Source organism: Lactuca saligna, chromosome 3 (genome assembly GCF_052625555.1).
Source record: "Lactuca saligna cultivar CGN05327 chromosome 3, ASM5262555v1, whole genome shotgun sequence".
Classification (NCBI taxonomy): Eukaryota; Viridiplantae; Streptophyta; class Magnoliopsida; order Asterales; family Asteraceae; genus Lactuca; species Lactuca saligna.
The window spans coordinates 192812501-192825951 of record NC_136419.1 but is presented as its reverse complement, the minus strand read 5'-3'; the positions used below and the strand labels follow the sequence as shown (position 1 = coordinate 192825951).

Genomic DNA, 13451 nt, shown 5'->3' with positions numbered 1-13451 from the left:
TTGAATTTTAAGAACTTTGGGTGATTACAATGCAAATACGATACAAAATTACGTAGTATGATGTGGTTAGGTACCTAAGCTTATATAAGGTTGTTAGGTATATTCACTTTACCCATATATATATATATATATATATATATATATATATATATATATATATATATATATATATATATATATATATATATATATATATATATATATATATATATATATATATATATATATATATATATATATATATATCGACAATGTTTTATCAATTCAGTTATTATCAATTCAATATATTTTATAAATTCAAAAAAAAGGCCAAACTTTCCTTATGTTATTTACTTTCTATATATTATGAATTACAATTACAACTACATTATAAATAGCCACGAGACTCGTGAAAGAGAGCAAAACCATTATCAACGTGGCAACATGGCTCTTAATACACACTCCGCCTCTCATCCTCTCAACCTCTGTCATGTAAAAACAAGAACCCTAATCATCAACAGATTATACATATTCTCTCACTCCATAGCTATAGCCTTCCTCATCTACTACAGAGCTTCCTCCATTCTCACTCTAATAGTTACAAAAACACAACCACTCATCCCCCACCTCTTAATCTTCATCGCAGAACTCACTCTCTCCTTCATTTGGATTCTCAGCCAGTCTTTCCTATGGCGACCAGTCATTCGAACTGTCTTCCCAGAGAGGTTGCCGGAGGACGAACAACTTCCACCCATCGACGTGTTCATATGCACTGCAGATCCGGAGAAGGAACCGCCTCTTGGGGTTATGAACACCGTTGTCTCCGCCATGACTTTGAATTATCCGGCAAGGAAGCTTACTGTTTATCTTTCGGATGATGGGGGGTGTCCCGTCACCTTGGAAGCCATGAGCGAGGCTTGGAGGTTTGCTAAGACATGGGTGCCGTTCTGCAAGAAGTATGGTGTTAAGATAATTTGTCCGGAGGCTTATTTCGCCGAAAGAGGGGTTGATGACGAGGGTTTGGTGTATAATGATGAGTTTGCAGCTGAGAAAGTTAAGGTTAAGGTTCGTATGTTTCCCTTTCTACACATATTTCCTCTACTTTTATTTGTGTTTTCCATCTATTAAAACGTTGTGTATCAAATTTATATATAATATAAGTGCAGATGTACTTAATATAAGGTAGTTATATAACGAAAGATTTTATGAAAGTAAAAGCAGCTGTAGAAAAAGATTAAATCGGTAAAAATAATTGAGCTCAAAGTGTAAATTAATTGATTCGTCTTCGTAAACGGAATTAAAATAAATAAATAAAAAATAAATTAATTAATTAATAAAACAACAACAACAAACAGAAATGTCATTATAATGTTTCCAACATATTTTATAAGCGACTAATTAATAAATATTTTTAACGAAATTAGGTTTTTTTAAAACATTAAGAAGCATATTATTAAATGTCTTTTCACGTATATTATTTTAAATTCTATTTTTGTGGTAAGATTCGTTTTCTCTTTGTGAAATTAGATTTTTTGACTTTTATTTTGTATTTTATTTTTTGTAAACTGCTGGTTGGACCGCGATTGATATAGCATTTTGCCGTACAAATAATTTTGCAATATTTGTTTTATGAAGAAAGTGAATATAGTAAAATGAAATATAAAAAAGGGTAAATTACATGAGTGTTCATTGTGGTTTACGGTAATCTACGCGATCGGCTACTAACATTTTTTTTAATTCGGATCGTAATTATTATAAGTTTTTTTTTTTCTTTTACGTTTGATCCCTACCACTCTTAAAAAGGTTGTTTTATCAAATTATCTTTAATAATTAAAATTGTTTTTTTTTAACAATTTTTGTCTGTTATTATTTATAATATTATTATTATTATTTAAAATTGATAAAATATATGTTGTCCACCTTCACCTCTATTCAACCCACCCCTACACACGGCAGAACACAAGCTTTACAAGTGAGGGGGTCGAAATAATATAAATTAGGGGTGTCAACGAGCCGAGTCGAGCTCGAACCTGATCAAGCTCGAGCTTGGCTCGTTTAATTTTGAGGAAGCTTAAGCTCGATTCAAGCTTTAAAATGAAGCTCGAGCTCGGATCGTGAACAATTTAGTGAGCTCGCGAGCCTAAACGAGCTTAAACTAGTCTCTCTCTCTCTCTCTCTCTCTCTCTGTCTGTGTGTGTGTGTGTGTGTATATATATATATGCATAGTAGGTGTAAAACCCATGTATTACATGTGTTCATTTAAAAAAAATATGAAATTCTAAACATTTAAGAAGTTTAAATTTATAAAAAAAAATTCGAAAAATATTGAATTATTAAAATTAAAGTGTTTTTCTCCTTTAAATTTAAGCATAAAATTTAGATAAATAAACAAAGGAAAATAATGATGTTTTACTTTTGAAAATTTGGAAGTAGAAGGAAAGTTAATTAATGAAATTGATATGCATTTATTAATACATTTATTGCAATTAATACATTTAATCAATTATTATATGAAAGTTAATAAAAATGAAAATAACCACAAAATGCTATGTGGAAAGAATTTAATTGAAAATAACCTCAAAATGACAAGTGACAAAATCAATGAGAGTGTGCTATGTGGCAAAAATATTTTCATTTATTAAAGTAGAAGATGTGTGTGTGTGTGTGTTTGTGTGTGTAGGTTCGTTTAGGCTCGTGAGACCACTAATTAAAGCTCAGCTCGAGCTCGTGTAATAAACGAGCTTCATATTTAGGTTCAAGCTCGGCTCATGCTCGTTTAGTTTGATCTCGAGTCGAGATTTTAATAAGTCGATCCCGAGTAGTTCATAAGTAGTTCTGCTCACTTACACCCCTAATATAAGCTAATTTGGTTTACAACTTTAAAAGGTCTTTCAAACGTCTAAATTTCACTATTATCATGATCATTTCATATCGATTAATTATTGTTTCTTTATATTACTAGTTATTTGAGTGGCAGAAGTATTTAATATCCATCATTGTCGTTATCTAATCTTTAATGCTCAAAAATAATAAATAAAAAGTATAATTTTGTGAGAAATAAATTATGTTTACAATTATTTTATATGGCTTATAGATTTTAATACTATTGGATACAATATTGTCTTATTATAATAATTTTGTTTTAATGGTTTTTATTTAGTATCTCAAAAATCAAGGTAAAATTTTCATTTTTCAAAACCAAACTACAAACCATAAATGTTTACAAAACTTAGTTTCCAAAACTCAAATCAGAAATCAGAGTATCCCAAAATCAAATCTCATGAAAGTTGAAGGATGTGTACGATCAAGCATTCGCATTGCCCCAGTCATTTGAAGTACCTGAGACATAAAACCTAAATTGCAAGTCAAAGTTTAGTGAGTTCCCCCAATTATCACACACAACCAAACAAATATACAAAATACATGCTCGGACCATAATCTTCTGATTGGATTACCCTGGCCTACAACCTCCATATTGGATTGCCACTTTGGTCTATAATCTCCTGATTGGATTGCCACTCTGACCAATAATCTCCCGATTGGATTTCCACTGACCCACAATCTCCAGATTGGATTGTCTGGGTTTGTTGGCCGACAACATAAAGCAGTACAACCTCAAACCACCCACATTATGTCGACATACATAAAAAAAATAAACATATAACTTGCAGATTCATGTAATCATACAGACTAAGCAGTTATCACGGTTAAAGTTTCAATAGTAGTCACATGCCGCTATTTGAAATTGTGGTTATTCTGGTGATATGGTAGTGGTATAACGGGATTTTTAATATTATATATAATTTATATTATATATTTATAAAAAAATTTATGCATTAGAGCATTAATATTATATAGAATTAACTTCATAAAAAATCATATAAAGATATTACATAAACCATATATATAATATTCTAATATAGTAATATGGAAACTAAAAAGTATCAAAGTGTCATTACAACTCAAGTCGTTCGTAGTTTCTAAGTACAAAAAGAGACGAGAAAGAGAAATTGTCATTTGTTGCTTTGTAGTTTGTAATTAACTAGATTTATTATTTGGGCTTATTAAAACAAAATGTGTAGTGGACGAATTAAAAAAAAAATATTGATTTAATATTGAAATAGCCCACAACCGGTTTTTTCTTTGTCAAAGTAGCTTGATGTGTAACAAATTGTAAAAGCGGGTGTAGCTTCGTTATAGCGCTGATAGGGTTCGCGGTAAATAGCGATCAATAGTGACGATAATATCGCTACCGTTATTCGTAAATGCCATTTCAAAATAGTGGTTTAGTACCTCCGTAAAACGCTATAGCACTGTTATAGCACGCTATTGATAGCATAGCATACAGATCTACCAATCTAACATATAGTCAATATATCATCATCCTATATACTAGGATACATAACCAAATGGGCTGGCATTGATACCTTCGACCCATGAGTAGAGTGAAGAGAAACTCACTGCACGATTAGGAAAATAGTTAAACTGAATACTGCTCCAACTAAGGGATTTACGGGTCACCTGTACAACACACAAGGACCAAGCCTCAATCTACTATTCAAAATGTTCCAAATGATCTAAAGTCAAACTTGGTCAAAGTCAAAGTCAAAGTCAACTCTAGCTAGTCGCCATGTCGTGGCTGCTAGTTGACAAAATAGATGGGTCTTGACTCAGTCGCTATGCCATGGCAACCTAAGTTATGATGTGGGGACTAGTCTGGATAGCTTAAACCATTAAGCAATTTTCCCTCCAACTTCAAGAACTCCAAAGCTCAAATTTGGTCCTTCCCATGGTCTTGATGGATAAAGATTTTAACTTTAACCCTCAAGATGCCTCAATAAATCAAGATCCCAAACCCTAAATCTTTAATGATAACTAAATGAATCAAGACTCTTATTAAGCACATAATCCTTAGAGTAGCACCTCCAAAGCTTCCAGAATGACTCCTTACTCCTAATAAGCCTTAAAAATCGTGGCTTTATGGACATGCATGTCCAATGCATGTCATTTCCGTTTTATGTCAAACTATGAGCTTAAAGGCTTAAACCTGAACACAATATAAAAAAATCCATAGATTTTCAGATCTGGAACATATGATACTAGAATGATCTCACACATCCATTAAGTTACCATCTGGACCTTTGTAAGTCCCCAAGATCCAACCTTTATTTTGTTTACCCTTAGGTCTAGTCCTTTTGTCCCTAATATATTTTAGAATGAGAAATTGGATGGTTGAATTTCATATAGTTGCTAACTTTATGAGATTCAATCATCTAATTTCCCATATTAAAATATATTAGGGACAAAAGGACTAGACCTAAAGGTAAACAACATAAAGGTTGGATCTTGGGGACTTACAAAGGTCCAGAAATGTGTACAAGGTTGGTGAGTAGATTTGCTTGCTGGAACCAAGCTCAAAGATGCATTCTCTTTCTTTAAATGACATCAAAACACACAAGAACTTTAAAGGTTAGAAATGGAGGCTAGGGTTATGATATTTTTTTGGGAAAGGTTGAAAGGGTGATGAAGGTTGAATGATCATGAAACCCTAGCCTTAATGTTATTTATATAGGGATCAAAACCAAAAAATTAGGTTTTTTCATTAAAAACACCTGCCACGTCATGACACCTATGGCCACGCTATGGCGAGTCATTAAATCCCGCAATCTAAAACGTTTTCCCACACCATGACGTGGCCACCCAAATTTAAGTTAATATATTGTAAGATCGGATTCATACCTGGAACAAATGTTGCATTTAAATATTTTCAAGTTAATTATATTTTTAACCAGTGTCCCTGTGATTCCATAGGTTGGTATTTTCTTTCCTTAATTTTTTGAACTCTTCTATAACATAATAATAGAGATCATATCATATTTTGAGACACATTTAACATAGATAACCCTAATACATAGTAGTTAAACGTTAGTAGTCCAAAAAGATAGGGAGTCATGGCCTCTCTAGGGCCCTTAAGGGTTCCGCCCATACCACTACCGTTCACCTTCTTATTCAGGTTCTCCACCACCATTATCTTTGTATTTTTTAGTAAGACTACCAACAAACCATCACTAACCCTTTTTCCTGAAGCAAATCGTTGAAAAATCAATGCCAGAACCAAGTCTTAACCAAATTACCACTCAATCTGAATCAAATCGAAGAAGAAAACTGGAAAATAGGAAAACTAACCACCATATCTAAACCAAACCTTAAGAAAACCAAACCAGAAACAACATTTTAAGCAGACACCGGAGATATGTGAAATAGAACATAGTTGATGGCATCTTCCGACAAAATCGACAACTCTGATGGATGGTAAATTACACGAATGGTGCACCGAAAAGCAAAAAAGATCATCTTAACCCACTTCATCTGAGAATAGCTAAACCTGTCGGCTCTCACCCTATTTCCTCATATCATCCACTCACCCCCTGCCATTACCTTTCGTTTCCCTTTCAACATCGGGTTGCAGAAACAAAAACATCCAAAAAAAAAACAATTGGTGACTGGTCCTCGTTCGTGTTCTTCTACTGGTGTATCGATGACCACCAGTTTCCTCATTCTTCATTCTCATTCAAGCTAGTAGATTTTGATTTCTGAAAAAAACTTGAAAACGAACTATATCCAGCTCTGATGGTCTTCAGATCTGGGCTTTTTCTAAAAACATCTAGAAATGGTACTCTAACGGCTTGGAATAGCTCATACTCATATAAACCATGGTTAAGGCTAGGATCCAACTAAAAAATTCATAACTTAGAAAAGTGATGTCATAATCTAATTGTAAATTTTATAAAGGTGTGTAAATAACGATTACCAATTTCACCAAACGAAATCTGAAAGAAATTAAGTTAAGTGAAATTCCTAGATCTTTTGAGATTCATTGAAACTATTCAATGAAATGTTTAATCTCAGTTTATGCTCTTCCATTGTGACTACGATACCGATGATCACAAACAAGATGTGAATAACCATGTAAATTAATTTGGCACTCTCGATGCCATTTATTATCTCATTTTAATGTGTTGATTAACAATACGCGCTCTATTAATCAATGATAATTTTCGAGATGCCTGTCGTTACTCTTTATGGTCACCATTAGTGTGTCGGTTAACCACGGACACTCTACTAACTACTATAAAGTATAATGTGCAATTTCATGGGATAGCATACAAATTCACATTTTTCCTAAAGTGGCTAAGATTTGGATTTAAAAAAACAGTTCAGTTACTTTTAATAGCATTATACTTTTAATGAGGATTAATTTGTCCTATCAAACTCGTTCGAATCAAACCTGTTCAACTAACGACCATCCACCATACAAGAGAGTGGTGGTTAAAAGTGAATACTCAATGACAATTATTTTATAGGTCGCTTCCTTAAACTCCCCTTATAGCATGGCTTCGTGAATGAGACTTACTATCGGTTCGACTGACTTAGTTTTATACATATAGTAATGATTAAGCTTTTGATTTTACATATAGTATAAGGTGTATTTTTAAACTTTTCAAAATACTATGTTTATAATTAAATTTAAAAAATTAATAAATAATTTAAAATTAAAAATAAGCCAAATGATTTAATATTTATATGTTAATTAACATTTAATTAAAAATATTAAATTATCTAATTAAATTAAACAATTAATTTCATCATAATCCTTAGCCTCTAAATTTTCGAAAATATGGTATAGAATTTATTACAATTTTAAATTATCTCTTTCTTAGGCAAGTAAAATGATAATTACCAAAATTTGAAAAAACCTAACAACATACCTAATTTTTGAAAATTGCTTGGGGAAGAAAGTTAGGGTTTTAAAAATCTAACCATACATTCGAAACTTAGGGTGTAAGGTTAGGGTTTCAAAACCCTAACCCTAATATTGAAATTGAGGCCTTTTAGGGTTTAGTTTCCATAAACCCGAATTTGATCAAATTCAACAATTATAGAAAATTCAATTGAAACAAACCAAACGTTTTGATACCATTGATGAGTTTTTGGTAAAACAAAAACAAATTAAGACCTATGTTTCTTTATTGCACATATAACTATGAACATCAAAACAAGAACCTTAGAAACCCTAGGTGATTTTCGAAAAACATATAAAAGAGTTTAGGATTACATACCTTATTATTATTATAGTAAATAACAATGATCATTGACTTGTAGAAGCGTTGGAAGCAAGCACCACAAATGTCATGCCTCTAATGCTTCACACCCAAGCTAGCAAGAATGAGATCAAGGAGAGAGAAGGGAGGAGAGCAAAATTTTGGTGACCAAGCAGCCTATATTCCCTTGCTTAATTAGTGACCAAGCAGCCCAATCCTTTTACCCAATGGCTTTGGATGAAAATTCTAGGCCTTCCCTAGAAGATTTTGTCCACCTCATCTAATGAGGTTCTAGATCATTCCTTCATAAACTTTCAGTAAATAACCAAACAGTCATTGTACTTTTAATTAATTCAATTAATTTTATCAATTATTAATTAAATAATATGATTTCTAATTAAAATATTATTTTCATAACACATTAATAAATTTATATATATATATATATACACATATATATACATATATATACATATATATATATATATATGTATATATATATATATATATATACATATATATATATATATATATATATATATATATATATATATATATATATATCAAATTGTCCAATTGGGACCAAATGACCTAGAAAGTTCATGCATCCAAAGCCTACAACATCAAATTAGGGCCGCTCCTCTTGGGCCTACAATATGAATTGGACTGGCCAGTTCTCTTAGCCTACAAAGCAAAACATGATCACCTCAAGCCAACCACAATATGTCAAAATATGCAAACAAAAAATAACCAGCAAGCACATGTAATCATGATAGATCTATAATTCTAATTGATTACTAAACCATATCAACATCCTAAAATACAAGCATACATACTATAGTATAAAATATAGTGATAATACTCACATCACAGACGAAAGTAGAAATCCCTATAACGCATCGTACGTAGTAGCTGATACCACACCTACCTTGAAAAATAAGAATAAATTCACAATCTAAGACATGAACAATAAGGTTTGACCTTAAGTCAACTAGATCAAAATACAATGGTCAAAAGTCAATAATTAAGTCACCACGTTGTGTACAGGTAAAGTTTCCAACTTTATCCTTTCTCTAGCCTCTAGAAGCATATATCTAAAACCTTAACTCAAAAAGGGACCAAATGACCTAGAAAGCTCATGCATGGTTGATTTATGATCAAGATGCAAACATTATGGAACCATAAGGTCCAAGAACTAGCATAGATCTTATCCAAGGTCCTGGAGTTGCTTCAAACTCCAACGATTCATTTCCAAAAGCCAAAAAGTGACTTAATCACACCATAAGCGACTCCTAGAATAGAAATGTATGAACTTTATACCTTCTCATGCCTAAGGGTTGAAGCAGAAGCATTCCTCAATAAAAAACAAGTCACCTTACAAGCCTGAATCACCATCTCCTTCTGTAAGGAACCTTTAAAGGCCAAGAACACATACATTTCTCACCAAGAACACACATAGACACACATACACACTATGGTTTCTCTCTAAAGGATGGAGGTTGGAGTTGAGAGGAAACCATAGACAAAATGTTGTTTAAATAGTGATCAAGACTCGAAATTAGGGTTTCTCATTATGCCGCCACCACATCATGGTCATCGCATGACCACGTCGTGGTGATTAAAAACGTACGTTCCTTAATGGAGTGCTACCACGTCGTGTTGAGCCTCATCACCACATAATCGCATTCCTAAATACAATAAACTGTCAAAATTAAATTGGTTGGGTCTCAAGAGCAATACTTGAAATAGATGTTATAGTTTTGTAAAAATAACTTAAGCTATGCCTCATGCCATGAGTCACTACATGCGAACTTTAATGCCACAACTCTTGGATATGTGTTGAGTCCTTGCTTTGACAAACATTATATTCCAAATAAAAAACATTTTTGGGAACAAAAAAATGTCACATGCATGCATTATTTTGGAATATCATTATTTCATATTACATAATAAATCGATACTAAAATAATTATGTATATTTATCTCTTTTAGAGTAAGGTGAAGATGACAAAAGTGTTATATCATTAATTTTGACCGTCATCAAAGGGAAAATGATTTATTTATTGGTTTTGTTGGATATTTGTCATGTGAAATATCTTATTTTCATTTATTTTGCAATCAAGAACGATTAGTCGATTACTATATAATTAATCTTGTATTATTGTTTATTTGTTTTATGTGCTTAATTATGGTAAGAAATGAAATTTGCTTTTAAATTATTATGCATTTGACTCATATTGTTGATGATTAAGACATAAATAGATAAAATAGTTGAAAAGAATAGAATTTTTCAAGCGTTTCATTTCGTTTTCATTAGTTTAAAATCATGTTTATAAACTATCATATAAATAATAATTTGAAATATCACTATACATATTGTTGAGAAATCCATTTGATCGCATTTTGTAAAAACATGCGTACTTTGTCCTATAAATATAAATCATTAACCCTATATTTATAATTATCAATCTCAATTTTACATCTTTAAAATGGCAAACTATTTCTTTCCTTACATTTCTTAACAAATAAACACATATGTTGAAAATTCTCATATCAATGGCGAGTTATGTGTTTGGTATCACATACAGTATATCCAAAACTTATTGTCTGTTCGTATTCCTGGATACTTATGTAAGAGTTTATGTATGGTCTTCAAGCAAGTATTGGCCTTGTATTGATTTTTAAATTGATATGAAAACAAAATATATTGAGATTGTGGAATTTTGTTGCATGCGTGATGTAGGGAGAATATGAATCTTTTGCTCATAAAGTGACTAAGATATCAGAAAGCGAAAGATGCAGATCAAACAAGGACCATTCTTCTGTTGTTGAGGTAATGTGGATTTCTTTTGATTTCAAAGATGCTTTTATATCTTTCAATATATTATTTTATATTATCTTATGAACTTTCTTGCTACATTTTTTCTTCTACAAATCAATTAATAGTATTATAATATATGACTAGGTCTAAAAGCTTAATTTCTTGATTATTATTTACTTATTTTTAGAATTTGTATCAATCAAGTAGATGTCAAGTCTGTCGAAACTCAGTATATTTCATATTTATTATGGTAATTAAGATTTAAGACATTAGTTCTTTTATTTAGTTAAAACATTATAGATACATACTAGCATACATGATGTTAATTCGGTAAACTTTGTGTTGTCGTTTGTAATTATCCATTATTAGTGATAGTTTTGGTAATTAATTGTAACTAGCAATTAGTTTAATAATGTTTTCTATTGTAATCATTTTAATTTGGAAGCTTTTTCTTGGATAGTATTTATCTACAAGTTTACATGCATCAGATATCTCAAGTTCTTCCATATTTGATCAATTAGTAATATGGTGTCAGAGGTTAAATAGGATGTATTGTTAATTATCACTCAATCATTCTCGATCGTTGTTTTGCCTTTTGGTTTCTCTACGTTTACAAAACACTACTAGAAAACAAAGGCTTTAGCTACGACACAATTCATTGGTATACAACAATATGGCTTATGTTTGGGGTAAATTCTACCTATGGTTTATGTTTGGGGTTGTGCATGTTTTGTTTAGTTTTCTTCTCACAAACATTCAAAAGTTAAAGCTCATTTTCGTGTGTGTTATTTTATTGGTTATAGTATTGAACACAAATGACACTGATGTTGAGATCTTATCTCTAAACAATTTCGTATTACCTGCTATATCACTTTCTAGAAATACAAGTACTCTCTCTCTCTCTCTCTCTCTCTCTCTCTCTCTCTCGATAATTGAGTCATATGATTAATGACTCTCTCTCGACTCTCTACGAATACAAGTACTCTCTCTCTCTCTCTCTCTCTCTCTTGATAATTGAGTCATATGATTAATGAAAGAGGAAAATTATAAGGTTCTTGATGAAAGCATAAAATCAAAAAACAAGAAGGAGAATATAAGGGCTTGCTAACCCAAAAGGGCTAAATATAAAAGGAGCCCAAAACAAGTAGGCTTATAATAAAAATGGGCTAACATATATATATATATATATATATATATATATATATATATATATATATATATATATATATATATATATATATATATATATATATATATATATATATATATGCTAACACCCCCACCCCCCCCCCCCCCCCACTCAAACTCACAATGCCACAGTAATAACCATTGAGAGTTTGTCACACAAGAACCAAAATCGAGACGCTAACAAAGCCTTCGTAAAAATATCAGCAAGTTCCAAGGTCAATGGAATAAATGGAAACGATATGGTGCCGAGCTATAAGTGATGACGAGTGAACTGACAATCAATCTCAATGTGCTTCGTCCGTTAATGGAAAACAAAATTCTTCGCAATTTGTATCACAGTAATAACCATTGAGAGTTTGTCACACAAGAACCAAAATCGAGACGCTAACAAAGCCTTCGTAAAAATATCAGCAAGTTCCAAGGTCAATGGAATAAATGGAAACGATATGGTGCCGAGCTATAAGTGATGACGAGTGAACTAACAATCAATCTCAATGTGCTTCGTCCGCTAATGGAAAACAAAATTCTTCGCAATTTGTATCGCACTTATGTTACCACAATACAGGGAAGTAGGTGAAGAAATGTGAACACGCATATCTGCAATAAGCCACCATAACCAAATAATCTCACATGTAGTCACAGCCTCCGTGGAAGATCTAGAAAGAATGCCATGTTTCTTTCTCTTCCATGAAATGAGAGACTCTACAAGAAACATGCAAAATCTGGTGGTGGATTTACCATCATAACGATCATCATCCCAATCATCATCACTATAGGCATGCAACTTAAGAGATAACCTCGAGGGAAACAAGAGGGTCTGAAACTAAGTGTTAAGAAGATATCTCAGAATACAGAGTACAATGCCCCCATTGAAAAGTAGGAGTAGTAACAAACTGACTGAAAGCATGAACAACATTAGCAATGTTCAGACGAGTAACTATGAGATAAACCAAACTTCCCACAATAGTCTGGTAAGGATTCATATCGGATAAATCAAGTATCAACCAACAAATCGAAATTCTCAGCTTGAGGCACTAAAGGTTTGGCTTTAGTCCCACTGCCATAGCCTCACATATTCGTCCCACGAAGGAAGTTCTTCATAACATAAGTTTGAATAAGTATAATTCTTTCCATCCAATTAAGTACTGACTGACTGAAGGGAATCATCCTTTCTAGTCATGTTTGTAACAGGTAGATAACCACAACAAGAAAAACAACATCAATAGACAAGTAAATAGATATGAAGAACAACAACTAGGGATGTGAAAAACTTCCGTGGGACCCCGTTCCCGAGGGATCCCGATACCGTACGAGATTAATTTTTGTAAAAATTTAGGGACGGAGCGAGGGTCGGGTCAAGA

General features: G+C 32.2%; 1 protein-coding gene across 2 annotated transcripts in view; it reads left to right on the top strand.

Annotated features, from left to right (window-relative positions):
- Positions 1 to 373: 373 nt before the first annotated feature.
- LOC145037682 (quillaic acid 3-O-glycosyltransferase CSL1-like) overlaps positions 374 to 13451 on the top strand; it is a 21899-nt gene continuing 8821 nt past the window's right edge. Inside the window, exons 1-2 of one of the 2 annotated variants that reach the window (XM_078986381.1) lie at positions 374 to 1044; positions 10825 to 10914. In XM_078986381.1, the coding sequence (XP_078842507.1) occupies positions 424 to 1044; positions 10825 to 10914 (711 nt within the window). In that variant the 5' untranslated portion in view covers positions 374 to 423. The remainder of the gene's footprint in view (positions 1045 to 10824; positions 10915 to 13451) is intronic. The other variant, XM_078986380.1, reaches the window with a different exon arrangement.